We start from the raw sequence: 18835 nt of genomic DNA on the forward strand, positions 1-18835 counted from the left end.
CCAAGACCCAAATTCCCATTCTTTGTTATAGTCATGGTATTTTGCACCTTCTGCCTTAATTTTGGCAGCTAGATTAGATTATCAATTTACCCTGAGTTATCAGGGATATATCTGCAACCTTCAAACCCAATAACTGCACAAGAAGCCTTTCATCTTTTTTCATTTCTGCTATTTCTTTGATAGTTTCCTCTCCATCAAATTTAAATCTTGAAGAGGGTTCAGTTGTCCATATACCCTTGATCTTTGTCTTTTTACGACCTTCTTTGTTACAGAATATGCAGTCAGGCTTGGATGTCTGTTTGGCGCCATGTGCTGAGGAAATTCTTGAGCTACGTGATGAGCATGATGGTTTAGGATTTGATTCATTAGATTTGGCCAATCTGTTTAGGTTCACTGATAAGTCTCTATGCCTATGGTATCCTTGGTTCTCTTCGTATGCAATGGGTATTAGATCATGGGTGTCTTCCATCCTTGATGCAGAGCCTGATGGTTGTGCGAGTCATCGGAGTCTTATTTCGTTCAGATGTTTTAGGCTCTTGGCAGCATATATGTTTCAGAGAACAATGTGACATGTTCACACTTGGAAGCACTGAAGTGAAGCACATAATCATCTTTCTTTCGAGACTGTAAGTCTTCACTGTCCCTGCGCTTTCCTTTATTTTTCATCTCCAGTTGATCCATTATTCAGCTTCGGAAGGTATCGGTCAACGTTATAGTTGAAGTCTTTTCATTTTGGAAGCAATGCGATTCTGCATAGCTACTATCCGTGTAGCGACCATTTCAGCATTAATATCAAGCTGTTCCAAAGCAGCCTTCATATCAGTGTTCATGAACCGCCTTCCAATCGCCATACAAAGAGAAGGTGATTATAAAAAGAATCTTTCAGTCCCGGTAATGGCTCTTTTACTCTGGCTTGGGGTTTGAAATGAAGAATGGGTGAGCAACCGCCATAGCTTGAATAACAAGAATCCGTCTAATTAATTCGAAACTATGGATCATCTTACTTAAATTAAGGCCAGTACCAGTTACGAAAGTTTTGTCCTTGGATACAGTTCTTCGTACTGTTGTTTTCATAATGGTCTGGTCGAGCCATTTTAGCATTATTATCATGCTGATTTTCTCGTTGCATTATGCATTATGATTTTGCATTATGTTGCATTATGATTTTCTCGTTGCATATCGTTGCATTATCCCATGTCTCAATTCTGAGGGCTTCATTTATTTAAACTGCTTGCAATTCTTTAATGTTTTTATCTTCAGTGAAAAAGCCAAACATGTATTAAATAGAAAATCACTTCCACACTGTCTGTTGCTAGCACCCTTGAGCAAACTTTTGTTCATAGGTCTAAGAGTGTCCACCATTGTGTTGCCTCACATCGTAATTGCTTAAGCTGAAATAACATTTGTAAAGATGAAGTGGTTGGTGGAAGAGAGGGATGTATTTTCATGTGGACAACACAATCATTTATTGCTACATAAGAGTTAAAAAATACATTTCATAAACTCCAGGTTACCATTTCTGATCATCATTTCATTTAATACCTTTTATTTATTTATTATTATTATTTTTGGGTGACATTGTCAAGGCTCGTATGAGAGCTAACACGCAACGTACAACAAGGGGGGCAGGAGACGAGAGGGGTGGGAGAGGGAAGGACAAAACAGTGGGGAACAGAGACATTAGATCTGTGGAAGGGAGAGGGATGGGGTGGGGAGCACGGGGTTTACAAGATGGACATTACAGGGACTTTCAGGGAGGAAAGCAGGGAATTTGAAGGAGGTGGGTTAACGGGGGTAGAAAAGATCGTGGTTTTGGATGGGGGAGGACAAGAGGTTGTGGTGAACAGCTGTTTTGAAGGCCTGGAAGGAAGAATGGGATTGCACAGAGTGAAGGAGTTTATTCCAAAGGCAGGAAAACAGAGGAATGAAAGGGTGAAGGTGAGCAGTGATTCGTGATTTTGGTAGTTTTACCAGAAGAGGGTTACTGGCGGACCTTGAGCGCCCTGTGGAAATATTGGGCGGGGGGGGGGGGATATCGCAGACAGAGCAGGGGGGTGAGACCGGAGAGCAGACAGTAGAAGACAGACTACCAACCTGCCTGCGGTGAGAGAGTGAGAGGCCCAAAGATTCAGCCTCACTGTGGGAGATACCAGTGATGCTAAATGCCTTGGTTTCCACTACGTGAAGCTGAGAAAGGTGTGAGGCAGGAGCACCACCCCAGAGGGGGGAGCAGTACTCCATCAGACTGGATGAAAGCTTTGTATGTGGTCAGGAGCTCAGGTGGGCCGAGGAAAGATTTTGCACAACGGAGGATTCCCAGTCGGTGACTGGCTTTGGAGGCCAGTTTGGAAATGTGGCTTTCCCAGGAAAGGTCATGGCAGATTGTGAGATCCAGAAGCTTGAATTGAAAGACTTCTTCAAGAGGATTGTTGAGAAAGTAGATGGGGGGGGGGGGTTGAAACGGTCCTTTCGGATGGACAGAGAGAGTGGGAGATTTGTCAGGGTTGAAAGACTTGTTCCACGTGTTGCACCAGTTTATGATTTTACACAGATCTGCAGTGAGCGAAGAAGCTGCTGCTTGCTGGTCTGAGGGATGACAGATGGTACGGCAGATGGTGGAGTCTTCAGCAAAGAGATAAAGAGGATTTCCCAGAGAGTCGCAGAGATCACTGATGAAAACCAGAAAAAGCAAAGGGCCCAGAACGCTCCCTTGAGGTTCTCCAGCCTGGACAAGAAGAGGGGATGAAAGACCACCATTTAAGGCCACACGTTGACTGCGACAGGAGAGGAAGTCTGCGAGCCATGAGTGGACATGGCCTTGGATACCATAGGAAGAGAGTTTGGTGAGCAGGGCAGGGTGCCAGACCATGTCAAAAGCATGCGATATGGCTCTGATTTAATGTCTGGCATTGACGATCTCCATCCAGTGTTGGGAGAGCAGAAACAGCATATTCAGGCTAGAGTAACCTAGTCTGAATCCAAATTGATGATCGGAAATCAAGCCATTGGAGAAGAGGAAGGATTTAATGTCTGAAGCAATGATGGATTCCATAACCTTGCTGATGATTGGGAGAAGGCTGATTGGTCTGTAGTTGCAGGGATCTGTTTTTGTACCTTTTTATGCAGAGCGCTAATGTTTGCTGATTTCCAAGCAGATGGCAGATGACCTTAACCAAATGAGAGGGTGAGCAAGAACAGAGGAGCAGGTTTTTAGGACACATGGGCTGATGCCGTCTGGACGGGTTTCAGAATTTGAGTTGAGGTTTGACGGCAAGCTCTCCACTTTGTCAGAAGAAAAGAACATAGAATCCAGGGACAGTTGGGTGCGACTGGGTAATGTAGGTATAGACAGCAATGGGTTTGGGACACAATATTTAGAAGCAAACACCGAGTTTAGGCATTCAGCCTTTTCACATGTGGTGTCAGCTGTGTGGCCATTTGAGGTAAGGGAGGGGATCGAGGGAGAATATACACCAGAAACAGACTTAACTAGATGCCGGCAAGGTTGGAGAGTTCAGATTTGAGATTGGAAGGATGTTATTTTCTGGCTCTCCTGAGGGGCGACACACTTGTTCCGAGCTTTATTGAAGGAACTGAGATTACCCTCAGTTGGATTTGCTCTCCATGAGGCAAAGGCAAGTTGTTTCAGCACAACTGCCTCACCACAAGTTTCAGTGTACCATGGGCGGGAGGAAAGGTCAGACAACTGAAGACAAGAGGAAATAAATCTGTGCACGAGAGAGAGATAGCAAGTTTCTTTGAAAGAATTCTGAGGACAAGTTGATGTTGGAGAACGTAGTGATGGGAGACCAGTCAAGAAGTTTTGCTGGCTTCTCGAAGTCCCTGCCAGTTGGCCTGAGTGAAATGCCAGACTCGACGACGCTGCGGTGGCTCTCTGATAACAGCCAGAGAGATATCTACTTTGACAAGCATGTGTTCGGAAGAACCGATTGGAGCGGAGAAAGAACAGCAGATATTTTCAGGGAAATTTGTCAAAATCACATCCAGAAGCGATAGAGTACCGTTGGAGAAGATCCGCATCAGGAAGTTGACCGATTGAGTCAGTCCCAATGAGTTGCTGAAGTACCATGGCAAGTGAGGGAGGTACCCACACCCAACCAACTGGCATGATGACAATTGAAGTCACCACATATGAGGAAGAGGGAGTTGGGATGAGAGGATAGAAGTTTGTCTATGTTTTCAGAGAGCGAGATGTAAATGGAGTCATCACTGTTTGCTGGACGGTACAACACACATGTAAACATGACGTGGGAGTGGAGGGGAAGCCATATCCTGGGGGTGTGGGGGAGTGATGGCAGTGCATGGAGAGTGAGGAATGGAGTCTTTGATGAAGAGAGCAACTCCTCCACCAGGATGAGGATCAGGTCTGTCATACCATAGGAGAGAGATACTTGGGAGTCATAGACATCTTGAAGGAGGAAAGTTTCTGTCAAGCAGATTGTCTGGTTTGTCAGTGGCAACCTTTATGAAAATATCTGTCAGGTATGAGTGAAGGCCTTGGATGTTTGAGGTCCACACTGTTGAGAAAGAGGGAGGGGAGAGGCTTTGGGTGCAGGGGAGGGTATGATGAGGGAGGAGGGGGGAAGGTAAAGAGTGTGGGGGTTTGCAGAAGAGCTCGGTGAGAGGGCCGGATGAGGGGGATAATAAGCTCAGTGGTGCTGGGTTGAGGTACAGTGGGGAGTAATAAGAGAGGAGGCAGCAGGTAGTTGAATATTGGAGGAGATGGAGTGATGAGATGGAGGAAAGAGGGCAGGGGAAGGAGGCAGCCTTGTGGATGTGAGGGGGTGGGGGACTTTGAGGAGGGGAAGTGAGGAGGTTGATTGGAGGGAGAAGGGTTTGTGGGGACAGTTGAACGAGAAGGGGTGGGGGGGGTTTTGATAAAGGTCAGAGGGAAGCTTGGAGGGGAAGAGGGTTTGAAGGTGCTTGGAGAGAAAGAAAGAGAGAGAAAGAGAGAGAAAGAGAGAGAGAGAGAGAAAGAGAGAGAAAGAGAGGACGATAAGAGCAGGCATGGCCAAGGTGCAGGAGGGTGAGGGGAGAGGTGGGGAGGGGAAAAATGAGACTTAGTGGTGGTATGGTGAAGAAGGGAGTGGGCAGGGGGAGGTACAAGATTTGAGGGGTTGGGAAGGAGCAGGAGGTGAGAGGAGAGGAAAGGAGAGGAGATGAGATGAGTGGAAAGAAGGAGCATTTTTGTGGTATTGACAAGTGTCCAGATTGAAAGGGGAAGATATCTGTTAGGTTAGAATTGTGCCCACAGATGATAGAGCACCACACACTTTGGAGTAGGAGGAGGAGCTGATATTGAAGCAGAAGACAATGAAGAGGTGCCAAGAGCAGAGGTAGAATGAGGGGCAGGATGGGAGGGATAAGGAGAAGGGATAACAGGTGAGGGGTTATGAGGAGGTAGATTTAAGTAGGTGGGGTGAATTGGCACTGAAGTTGGTAAAAAAGGATGATTGATGGAACACGAACATACATTCCAAACTGGGGTTTTAAAAGTTTTTAAGTCAGAGATGCGATTAAAGACATTACATGACGTATGCAATAAAGGAGAATTAAGATGATGGAGAGAAAAGCATCGTCACAGTGAGACGTTTTCGACATGGGATGAAGGAAAGGTCAAATTGAAAACAATCTTTTGAAGAAGAAAAAGAGGAGTGAATTATGATACAATACCGAGAACCAGACGTGTGAAAGAGCCTGAAGTTGTAACATTTTAAGAGACCGAGTTTTGTTTTTTGTTTTTGATAAAGATTGCGGAAGATTAGGCAAAGGAAAGGTTGAAGAAAAATCGTGAGGTGTATGGTGAATTTGGATCAGCAAGCGCAGAGGGAAAATGGTGGGTCGATGAAAAGTAACAGGAAAAAGAAGTGGTAGAGAAATGCGTGGTTGTGGGAGGTGTATAGTTAGAAAGGATATATAGAAAAAATGATATATAGCATGATGTATGCTATATATCGTTTGGGTTTTTTTGGGCCAACATGATTGGGCGAGATTCAGCCAAAAACAATATATAGCATGATTTATCAAAAATTTATTGCGCCCGATATGTTCGACAGGATCAGGCATTGTGTGGTGGTGGTATGCACTCCCCTGAATGCCATTCTTGTTCCTTTTGTGTTTTTTTTTTTTTTTAATACATTTGGCTCTGACATTTCCCTTGTCGTCAACATGATGGAATGTTTGTAGTTTTGTCATTGATTCATTTGTTTATTGATCACAGATTATATCTACCTGAAGGTTTTGCAATATTTATCATTCCTTTTAGTTGGATCATTCAATAGCATAGAATTACAATTCTCCAATTTTTTTTTTAATGAAGAGAAGTCTTATTTGTAGGGTCGCAGGCAGGGATGTTGATGCAACTTAATAATACAGTTTTCGATGTTCATTCCTTCATTCCAGGCCTAATGTTTGATCGTCACTCACTCCCAGTAATATTGTAGCACCAACGGCTCGACTAACGTCAAGTTTCTCATGGCGGGAGGTTAAAATCCTGCGAAGTTCTGAATGGCTTAAACTCCTATGGAGACGTTCCAAATTATGGCAGACAATGCACGCATGTGTCCTGAGGAGAAACACGAGAAACTTGGCTCTGTTTTAAAAAAAAATCAACGTGAGTAAAAAAGAACAAGGGATGGTGATCGTGAGGAAACGATGGCGGGTTGGGATGTGAAGGAAACAAATGCAATTGATAACCAAGAAAAAGAGCAATCACAGATTGCAAACCCTCACCAGAACTTCTTTTAAGTGGTGTATTTTGTTGGTTTGAGGGGAAATCCAATATGGCTGCCAAACCGTGTGAACCTTTTGTTACTCATGGAGAGGCGGTCATACGTGTAAAGTTTTGACTATCTGTTCAGCCACTTCAGAGAATATTTTTAAATGTTTTTTATTTATTTATTTATATTTAAAACAATATGGCTGCCGAATCACATGACCGATGACGTCATGAATTTTATGTATTTTCTGTGGACTATTTTATCCTTAGATGCCCCTGAAAATTTTTTATGCTGATTGGATGTGGCATTCTACATATGCAATTATGATGTCATAACAAGGGCACCTATGACATCATAAAAATCGCACTTATTCCCTATGAGGAGTACTTTCTATCTGCCAAGTTTTAATTTTTTCCTTGGTGCAGTTTCAGAGATAGAGGTCCAAAGTTTTTCCAATATGTCTGCCACACCACGTGACCTATGATATCATAATTATCAATAAAACATTCTACGTGAGTATTCACACCAATGGTGAAAATTTCGTCTCAATCTGACAAGTGGTTGTTGAGAAAAACACAAAAGTTCTGTGCGGACAGACAAACAAACAAAAATGAAAAATCACTCATCGAGAGAACTTGGCAAAACAGCACAAAGTAGAATGGCATGCGGTAGAGCGCATACCTCTGCCAGGTGGAACAGTACGTTTTCTATCCCACTGATGGACTGGATCCGAACCAAAATCCAATCCGCTTATTCTTGTCATCTATTCAACTCATCCACCGAGTTTTGTCATAACTCGGCCACAACTTTTTGAGATATCATGATATATTTCGTTTTTGGCTCGATCTACCATTTTTAGAAATTAGGCCTGTGTTGACCTTTTGACCTTAAAATAAATTTGCAGTTGAATCCAGCGAGCTGACATGAAAATGCTCTTTAAATTTCAAGTCAATCAGATGAAAATTGAGGATTTTAGAAACACAACCATTGTTGTTGACCTTGGGCATATGTTGACCTTTTTTGTCAATGTTGACCTCAATAATAATTGGCTGGATTAATTCAGTGACCTGAAATATAAATGCTCTTCAAATTTCAAGTCAATTGGATGAAAATTGAAGATTTTCGAAATCTCACTTAAGTTGTTGACCTTTGTCCTATGACCTTTTGGTCGATATTGACCTCAAAAATAATTGGCTAGTTAAATTTAGTGACCTGAATTATAAATGCTCTTCAAATATCAAGTCAATCAGATGAAAATTAACAATTTTAGAAACTTGGCCTATGTTGACCTTTTGACCAATGTGGACCTCAAAAACAAGTGCTGGTTGAATTCAGTGAGCTGATATGAAAATCCTCTTCAAATTTAGAGTCAATCGGATTAAAATTGAGGATTTTAGAAATCCCACCTTTGTTGTCGACTTTTGGCAGATGTTGACCTTTTGACCTCAAACAATAGGCTTCTTCCTGATGACAAACTCGACCATGTGGTGAAGTTTCCTGAAGATCGGTTTAAAATTGTGACCTGTAGGCGATAGATAGACAGACAGACAGAATAACAAAATTGACGAACCAATATACAGTAATACCTTTACTCCTCTCCTCTTCTTCTTCTTCTTCTTCTTTCGGCTGCTCCCTTCGGGGTCGCCACAGCGGATCATCCGTATGATCCGCATAGTGATTTGGCACATGTTTTACGCCGGATGCCTTTCCTGACGCAACCCTGGGTCGCCTCTTACGACACAGGGATATGGTACACCTATTTTAACCGGGGTATACACCGGCCCAGTATACTGGTACTCATTTTGCCGACCTCGGAAGGATGACAGGCTGAGTCAACCCCCTGGTGTATTAATTCAGTGGCCCAACGGGGCTTGAACTCAGGACCTCTTGGATCCCAAGCCGCTGCCCTAACCACTGCGCCAACACCAGGCTGTATACAGTAATACCTTGACATACGACTTTAATTCGTTCTGTGACCGAGCTCATAACTCGGTTTGCTCGTATATCAAAATTTTCCCAATTGAAATTAATTAAAATACCATTAATCTGTTCCAGCCCCCACCAAAACACCCTAATTTCTTTGTTACGTAGTTTTAAAAATGAGAAATGTATTTATAAATGAGTAATACAAAGATAATAAAATAGAATATAAATAAATAAACTGGTTTTATAAAGTGCATTTCCCTTGGAGATGAGACGACTTCGGCTTACTGAAGATTCTGGTGGAGGTGGCGGCAGTGGTGGTGGAGGAGATAGGCGGAGGAGATTTGAAGGTCTCATCACACTTTATCGCTAAATGTAATTGATACAATTTTTTTTTTTAATTCACTTTATCGCGAAACTTAATTGCTACAATTTTTTTTTCGTTTGTTTTTTCACTTCACTTATCGCGAAACTTAAATGCTACATTATTATTTTTCACTTGCACTTGATCTGCGTCGGTGATGTTTTCAACTTCATCAGTGACGTTTGCATCTTTTTCATTGATTTTTTTTTTTGCTTTTTTTTATTTTTTATTTTTGCTCCACTTGTAACTCGGATCTCGACTCGTAACACAAAGCAAAAAATCGTCCGAGCAACGGCTCGTAACTCGGAAAACTCGTTAGTGCATTCGTATGTCAAGGTATTACTGTACTTGAAAAATCTTCGATTTTGCAAGTAACAAACAAACAACGGAGGCAATCAACAAACTTGTCAAAAAATTATTTTTTTTGCCAAGTAAGACAGACGGACAGACAGACCCAAATGCAATCCCCTCTCCAAATCCTTCGGCGAGGATAACAATTATATGCAATGTCAATAAAATAAATCTAAAGAAACTAAGGTGCTTCACACCAGACTCAATCACAGACGGGAAGGGGACAAAACCGGGGGACTCTGCTCTGGTGGTCGCGGGTGGAAAGATTGGTGCGGAGCAGCCACGAGCAAGCGATGAGGAGACTGATGCATGAGCAGGTCGACAAAGGCAGGCAGGGCGACGACCTCTTCTCGTCAGCAGTCTTTTCTTATCACTCTTTTACCTCTTTTTTTTTTATTTTTTTTTTAACCTCAGACTCTGCTCTCCTCACAGTGTTTGCCGTTTTACTCAGACCCACCACTCCATTTGCTCCTCCCTCTCTTCCCCGGGCAATGCTCCCCCCCCTCGGGAGGTGTCTACAGCTCCGCCCCTCTCTTCCTCTCTTGCCAAGTCTCCCGGCGCCCCGGTAGAGGTTTACATCGGGGTTTATCCAAATTAGTCACAAGTTAGCCAAAATCCCAAATTGACTTACCACGCAGCACCCCCTGTATGGTGCACATACAAACAAGGTCAGGTCAGGTATGGGAGTGTGCACCAGAGCAGCACGTCGCTGCGTCCACTTTCCGCCGGTACTCCAGGGGCCTCCGTCTGGCCATCCTCCAGGCAGATGCCTGGCCCATCCCCATCTCCTTGAGATGCCGATCAACCTGCTGCAACCACGAGGCACGTGGTCGGCCCATTGGCCTCCTTCACTCACGGGACTCCCTCGCTGAGAGAATCTGGTGAGCAGGATCAGCGTCAGGAAAACGCGCCACATGTCCATACAGCCGCAGCTGATGCTGACGGACTATGCAGGTAACGTATCTCATTTGAGTCTCTCTCAGCAACTGCTCGTTGGACACAAAGTCTGACCAGCGATAGCCAAGGATTCTCCGAAGAGACCTGGTACCAAAGGAATTAAGTCTCCATCTCAGATCCTTGGTCAGAGTCCAAGTCTCGCATACATAGAGCAAGACTGGAAGCACCAAGGACCTGAAGACTCGGACTTTCGTCCTCCCGCACAGGTACCGACAGCGCCACACCCCATTATCCAGTGAATCCATGACTCCCCAGGCCCGACCCAGATGTCTATTGACCTCTGACTCACAGCCAGCAGAGACATGAATATCACTGCCAAGGTAAGTGAATCTCTCCACGACCTCAACATCCTCACCACAAACAGACACAGACAGGACAGCAGCATACAAGATGTCATTGAAAGCCTGGATCTTAGTTTTGACCCAGGAAACCCGTAATCCCAGCGGCTCCGACTCCTCATTCAGCACCTCAAGGGCCCCCAAAAGGATATCTAAAGTCTCCGCAAAGATGACTGCATCATCTGCGAAATCAAGGTCAGAGATCTTGACATTCCCAAACGATGCACCGCAGCTTGATCTCTCCGACATCCTCCCAAGAATGCAGTCCATACAAGTGCTGAAAAGTGTGGAGGCCAGTACACACCCCTGAAGAACTCCAGTAACAACTGGAAATAAGTCAGAGATGGAACCACAGCACTCTCAGTACCAGAGTAGAGTTCAGACATCAGATCAATCAGTTTTGGTGGCACCCCACGAAGACCAAGAATCCTCCAGAGGGCATCCCGATTCACTGAATCAAACGCTTTACAGAGATCAACATAGGCTGCAAGCAGCCCCTGCCGAAACTCTCGTCTGCGTTGGATGAGGACCCGAAGAGCAAAGATATGGTCAATCGTTGACCTCTTTGGTGTAAAGCCTGACTGCTCTGGCTGCTGGTGCTTAAGCAGATGGTGGCAAACCCTATCAAGAATTACCCGAGCAAAGACCTTGCCTGGTACTGAGAGCAGCGTCAACCCTCGGTAGTTGTTGCAGTCTTGGTGATCACCCTTCCCTTTCCAGAGAGGGACAACAAGGCCCCTCTTCCAGTCAGTTGGGATGATGCCTGTGTTCTAGGAAGAGCACAGAACTGCATGCAATGACACGAGTGCAGCATTTCCACCAGCCTTGAAGTTCAGCATGGATGCCACAGATCCCTGGAGCTTTACCCCATTTCAACCAGTTCACCGCAGCCTGTGTTTCCACAAGCGAAGGTGGACCACAGTTGATTGGAGGGTCAGCGACAGGGATTGTAACACCCTTGACGTCCAACTCGACAGCTGGTGGATCAGCCTAGTACAACCACTCAAAGTAACCGGCCCAGCGGGCCTTCACTTCGGACTCCTCTGTCAAGAGGCGACCACCCTCTGCTCTAACTACAGTACACCGAGGGATGGGCTTGGATGAACGCAAAAAGCGAATTCCCCTGTAAGCAGGACGAGAATCACTTGACCACAGGTGATGCTCTACCCCCTCATATATTCCTCGCACATAGGCCTCCTTGTCCACCCTTCGCACACGTACAGTTTTCGCCTCAGCTCAGCTCTGCCATTGAGCCTGGCCCTGCGACTGGTCAATGTTATCCAGTGTCCTTTGAGAGACAAAATTCTTCATTGCCTGATGGTGAGTTGACGGTGGATGTCTTGGAACATCAAGGACGATGGTCCTGAAGGCACTCCACCACTCTTCAGGACCTCCCAAAGCACCCAGACCCCCCCCTCAAATCTCCACTCAACTTGTTCACAAACTCCTCAGCTACCCTCTCATCCTTGAGCTTGCTAACATCCAGCCTAGGCTGGGATGGTACCATTCTCCTGGATTTAAGGTGCAACTTCAGAGTTGCTACAACAAGCCGGTGGTCAGTGTTGAGGAACTGAGCACTCTGGTAGACCCTGCAGTTCTGGATTATCCTCCAGCGACCTTCATCGAGGACATGGTCAATCTCCTTTGCCACACCGCCGGCGTTGGAATACCAAGTCCAGCGATGAGCTTGTGGGCGCTGAAACCATGAACCAGCCACCCTAAGTCCATGACTTCTTCCAAAGTCAAGGAACTTAGTGCTATTCTGGTTCATAGTTCCTGACCCATGGGGACCAACACACACTTCATAACCATCCCTATCAGTTCCAGTCGATACATTGAAATCCCCCAAGACTAGAAGTGTATCTCGTCTGGGACACAGATCAACCACAGACTCGAGAGTGGCGTACAATACATCCTTCACAGTGAGATCACTCGCCTCAGTCGGAGCATAAACAGAGACCAGGGAAATGACACCCAAGGAGCAACAAATCCCTAGTTTCATAATACGCTCGTTGACCGGTGTTACCTCCATTATCATTGGAGTCAGCTTATTGGACACAGCTACAGCAACTCCTTGGGAATGGTAACCATCAGAGCGACCAGACCAATAGTAGGTGTAACCACCCACCATTATCTCGCCGCAATCCGGTCTCCGAACCTCAGAGAGTGCTGCAATACCGATGTCCAAATGCTTGAGCTCAGATGATAACAGAGACAGGTGATCATCCTCTCTTAGGGATAGGACATTCCAGGCACCTACCTGAAGAGACCGCCTCAGGTTAACCCAAGGAGACCACCGTCTGGTGGACGACGACGCAATACAAACAAGACATTCCTTAAGCTGACGTGTCCCTATTTATTATATGAATATGGGCTAACGACTCGTGCACGGACCATGCTATTCTATTATACATTTCTATCTGGTCTATGGGAATATCTAACCTTCCCTACAAATGTAACAATATATTATCAAAACGTATCTCTTCAAATAGCAGTTCTGTAAACATTTCAAAAGTACCCCCCCCCCTTTTCTATTTGATTCTCCACTCTCTTCAGCACTTGCCCCTACATCATTCATCGAACGGGCGTACCTTAAACCTTCAAAAGTAGAACCGCCAAACTGTGACAGTCGAGGCACGAGTGTCACAACCTTGCTTATGGGCATCCCTCCCCCCCCCCCTTGCATAAGTCTCATGCATGCACTCCAGCAAAGAGAAACTTCGGAAGATGTGCGTGAGGTATGTGTGGAGGTCTTGTTGTGATGTTCATGATGAAGTGACTTTTTTTTTTTCCTTTATTTTCTTCTGCAGTTTGCATTATCATCTGCCACCTACCATTTGGTCCCACGGCCTATTTTTCCCTCACTGGCATGGTGATGCGGCATGACATTCCAGAAATGGCTACCATGTCTGAAGCTTACCCACACATCATCCTACACAACTTCACTTCCCGTCTTGGCCAGCGTGTGAGTGTGAAGCACTTGGAACAATGTAACATTTGTCAATTTTATTACTATTTTTGCTGAAGGTAATTGAAGAAAGATCTGTTTTACAAATTAACCAATTTGTTTGAATTGATTTAAACTTCCATGAAAGTGAGTTTTTTTTTCCCCTCTCTCTCTTTTCTTTTCTGCATTTCCAGGTTTCTAGTATCTTGAAGTATCTCTTCCCTGTACCGAAAGAGGAGAGTCGACGTGTCATCACTTTTGCCAATGAAGATGATTACATCTCATTCCGGTACTCAGGGTGGATTGCAAAAAATGGGGGGGGGGGTTAGGGTAGAGGGGGGAGGTGCAGTGAGCTATTTTTGTGAACCACTAGTCATGACATCATTAAGTATTAGTCATGGCCAAACCTTGTTCGCAGACATCACGTATACAAGAAGGTTGATGGGAAAAACATTGAATTGACAGAAGTTGGACCACGCTTTGAAATGAAACGTAAGGCTTTTTCTGTACCTCTTGAATGGCTTACTGCTGATAGTAGTCTCGTCTGGGTTTGATTGCCAACTCGATTATAAGCTGTGTAATTGGTGTTTTGTGGGCATGGCATGGCACGGCATCACAAAGGGCTCTACATCAGAGAGACGTTAAGCTGGGAATCCAACGTCTCGTATTATTCGGTGAACTTTAGATATACCATGGTGTCTTTTCACAAAGAGTAGGCAAGTTGACGCACACATGCACTCATGCACACATGCATACATGATGCAACCGATGGACTGTGCTCTTGAATGACTCCCAGCCTACTATGCATTTGATGCAAATTAATGAAACATTGTATTGCTATGTATTTTAGATATTCAATTGTCTTGCGATTTGTTTTTGTCATTTTAATCTGCCTACTCCAGGAGTCCTTATAATGTTATGCGCTGCCTCCAGACCTCGAGTCGAGTGTCCCCTGAGTACCCAGAGAGAAAGCACATCAGACAATAAAAACGATCACTTTAAACTTTTCAATCAATTGACAACCCAGGTGAACCAGCGACATACAACCGAAGGAACTTGAAAATTAAATTTATTTAAAACCTACTGTTAAAATGTGCTAATATCAATCAGTAAGATTGCAATCACAATTCAATCACGAGTTCATCAGTAACCGTAAACTTCCACACAGGAAAGTACAAGTCACAGTCAATGCTTAATCAAATCAAAGTTACACACACATATTTCAATGCAGTTTCAAATACTTCAACAACTCTTTACCAAGGCAACTTCACATTCACGTTTTAATACACCCCCTTTCACCAGGATTCGTACCGTGAACCGAAGTTAAGATCTTGCCGTGTCCGGACGTGCAATTAAACCTCTTGCCGTGTCAAACAAGCATGCAGATCTGTGAACCTTTTGCCATCTGTGGTTTTGCCGTGTAGATGAAGCTAGCATGAAAATGAATGGTCATGCAGAAACGAACTTTGCAGATTGGCGATCAGCTTTTGTGTGTAGAGTGTGCGAGCCCTGTGGGAATGATCAAGCAGTATGGATCTCACCACATCTAGCCAAACTGAGAAGGCATGAGGTGGAGTGAGGGGTGATCTTGGTGCACAACTGCGGACAAAGGAAGCACGCCGGTATGCTGTGTTGGCTCTTCATGAGCACAACCGATTGGCCAGCAGGAATGAAGCCGTACACCAGGTCAGTGGTCCGTGTGCTCAGTGCAAAAGCTCACGAGATCGTCGCTGCCTGTCATCCACTGTTCCAAAGCTCCATACGCTGCTCGAGCTGGATCTCCGGGTCACCTCCAAGATCACCACCGAGTCGCATCTGCTTCTTCTTCCTTCGATCTTTCCTTCTCTTTTTCTCATCTTCTCCTGATCGCTCCTCACCTCACCTTTTTTATGGCAAACTCGCAAGGTCAATCCTGAAGCAAGGCGACACTCTGTATGAATCCAAAGATTGACCACAGCTTAACCACTGGTTGAAAGCGTCAGTTTCCATGACAAAACTTTCACCCAATTCGTTCACACCGTGTGATGCCCCTGTTGACCAAAGCATGCAGCCTCAACTCAGGTCATCTTCAAAGTTCTGTTGACAATCCATCTCAATGTCACGGTGCCCATGACGCATGCCAATGTCGATGCACGATTCCTCTGTCCCACTTAACATCTCATTTAATTAATTTACTGAAACTCAAGTTTCCTTTTGTTCCCGAATTATCAGAATCATGTCTTTACCACAAAACTTAACATTTCCAATCATATAGAATTTATATAGGATTTACTAATCCATAACAATAACAACAATACATTCCAAGGAATGGTGATAATACTGGGTTCTTGCCCCCTTGTCCCCCAAAATAGGGGATTCCTCATGTTCAGGCCATGTAAGTGCAACATAATGATATTTCATCACTTGAATAAAAATCCAATTCTACATTTCATCTTGGACAATTTGACCTGCAGTTATTGTTTAATTTCTCTACAATGGCTCAACAGATTTTGATGACTCTTTAAAAAATAAAACAAAATGCTTGCATTGCTCTGGTTTATGTCGCGTTGACATTAATGTGTGAAAACAATTGTCCATCAAAAGTGCCGCTCATTATATGAAGTCTTCCTTGCAAGGGAACACGACTGGATTCCATTTATTAATCCTCTTTGAGGGGCTATCAGGATGGCCGAGAGGTATGCACACTCACCTCAACCAGTTTGAATCCCAACCCAGCTATAAACTGTCATTCCGGTGTTTCACAAGCAGGGTGAGTCATCATTGTGAGTGCCATCCATCCAATGGACGTTCAACTGGGCGTCCTGTCTGCAGGCATTAGTTGGTGGACGTTGTAGATCCCACGGTGTCCAAGAAGTGTAGGCGAGTTTTCATCCGCACCCATGAACAAATTCCAAATTCCTGTTCTAATATACAAGGGGCATTGCATCGGCCACAGCCACACTCCCAGCAATGATGAAATTAGCAACTACTGGCCATGTATGAAATGAATGAATGAATCCTCTTTAAAGGTGTGAATTATTCTGTCCTTTTAGAAAAGTGCAAGTTGAACTTTAGTTTCTGCTTCGTCTCATGCTTTAACTTTCTTCAAAGCAACTGTTTTTGAGGGAAGGGGTAGAACGGGGGAGCACACAATGGAGATTGGCTAAAGCAGATCGCTGGGCAAGGGCATAAAATGGACAGCTGTGGTTGGATTTGTGGCGATTCATGGCTTGCATTAAGAAATGTACTCCAGTAACACTCCAATACTTATTTATGATTGTTTATTGCAATATGATTTTGTGCAATTCTTTTAAACATGATAAATGGGTGGCCTTCCTGTCAGTTATCTTTTGTTTCCTTTTTCCTCATTGTTTACATATTTGTTTAAAATGCTGTATATACAGTAATTGCACTACGGTATTTGAAAGTTCAGAATTGTGTGTTGTGTTGATGTTCGGGAACAAGGACAAGCTTGAGAAGTCTTTTGGTGATGGACCATATCAAAAGCGAGACAAATTTGCTTCCTCTGAAGATTTTATTTATTTATTTATTTATTTTGCATACCATCTCGAGGCTCATGTAAGAGCCAATACACAGAAACGTCGAACAAGAGACAAGGGGCAGGAGAGGGAAGCACAAAATAGTGGGGAACAGAGACTATCGGATATCTGCGAAAGGGAGAGGGATATGTGGCAGGTACATGGGATAAACAAGATGGTACTACAGGGAATGTGAAGGAGGTGGGTTTGGAGTGGATTAACGGGGGGAGAAAAGATCAAGGTTTTGGATGGGGGGAAGGTATGAGATGGTGGTGAACAGCTGTTTTGAAGACCTGGAGGGAGGAACGTGATTGAAGAGAGTGTGGGAGTTTGTTCCAGAGGTGGAGAAAAGAGGAATGAAAGGGTGAAGATGAGCAGTGATTCTTGATTTTGGTAGTTTTACCAGAGGGGGTTGCTGGCTGACCTTGAGCACCCTGTGGAAATATGTGGGGGGCATATCTCAGACAGTGGGGGGGGGGAGGCAAGACTGGAGAGGAGACTGAAGAAGACAAAGACCACCAACCTGCCTCTGGTGAGAGAGAGAGACAGAGACCCAAAGACTCGGCTTCATCACAGGAGATACCAATGATCCTCAAAGCCTTGGTTTCCACAACGTGAAGTTGAGAAAGGTGTAAGGCAGGAGCACCACCCTATAGGGGGGAGCAGTACTCCATCAGACTGTGGATGAAAGCTTTGTAAATAGATAGAAGCTTAGGTGTGCCAAGGAAGAACTTTTCACGACAAATGATGCCCAGTCGGCGACTGGCCAGCTTGGAGATGTGGCTTTCCCAGGAAAGATCATGGCAGATGGTGAGACCCACAAGCTTAAATGAAAGGACTTCTTTGAGTGGATTGTTGAGAAAGTAGATGGGGGGGGGGGGTCCAGACGGTCCTTTGGAAGAGACAGTAAGAGTGTGAGATTTGTCAAGATTGAAAGACAATTCATTGCGGCATGGTTAAAGAGTGGACACTGAGGATGAGAACGATGACTAAATTTCTGCGTACTTTCTCCAATCCCTCCCCCTTCCCGTCTTGTCCCCAGTGTTCGAGATCAAACTGGGTACCCTTGAAAATCCCACAACAGCAGAGGTGGAGTGGTGTTTCCGCCCATTCATGAACACAACACGGAAACGAAAGTTCCTCACCGTTGAGTGAGGATCGTGAAGCATAAATATTTTCATGGGGCCATCAACTTTTTTGCAGTCACTGTCTGATTCAAGACTCGGAGAACAATTTGAATTGTCAATGTTAACCAGTTTAATTGAATGTTCAATTTCAAGAGCTGAAATGCACATCATTCTGAGGTGGCAAATAGGGCACCATACCCCATCCCCATCCCAATAAAATTATTATATAAACATATATTTTATTTAATAAGATGATGCATCTGAAGTTTAGGATGGTTTTTGAAGTTTGTTTTTCTAGATAAATTTAGATGATTTTTTTTTTTTAGTAAGTTTTACACTCGCTGAAAAAGTTTTCCCTTGGTACTCTGGTATGTCTAAATATGGACTTAAATGTATTTGTATTTTCCATGATTGTTTTTGTGATACATTTTATGAACATTTACATTATAATAAAGGTTGGTTAAATGAGAGTGGCTGGGGATGGGGTAGGGTGCCACATTTCCCTTTCCCACACTCACTTCAGCTGTGAAAATCACAAACGAGTGACCTCGTATGTATTTTTTTTTTCTT

At 44.3% G+C, this 18835-nt stretch overlaps 1 protein-coding gene across 1 annotated transcript in view; it reads left to right on the plus strand.

The window, feature by feature from the left end:
• Positions 1–18587, plus strand: part of IMP4 (IMP U3 small nucleolar ribonucleoprotein 4) — a 33722-nt gene extending 15135 nt beyond the window's left edge. The window contains exons 6-9 of the mRNA XM_085898138.1: positions 13484–13638; positions 13815–13909; positions 14039–14112; positions 18181–18587. Coding sequence (XP_085754264.1) covers positions 13484–13638; positions 13815–13909; positions 14039–14112; positions 18181–18293 — 437 coding nt within the window. The 3' untranslated portion in view covers positions 18294–18587. The remainder of the gene's footprint in view (positions 1–13483; positions 13639–13814; positions 13910–14038; positions 14113–18180) is intronic.
• The last annotated feature ends 248 nt before the right edge of the window (positions 18588–18835 follow it).

The sequence above is a fragment of the Eptatretus burgeri genome, chromosome 10 (assembly GCF_056783735.1).
Source record: "Eptatretus burgeri isolate ZD-2024b chromosome 10, Ebu_testis_v1, whole genome shotgun sequence".
Taxonomy (NCBI): Eukaryota; Metazoa; Chordata; class Myxini; order Myxiniformes; family Myxinidae; genus Eptatretus; species Eptatretus burgeri.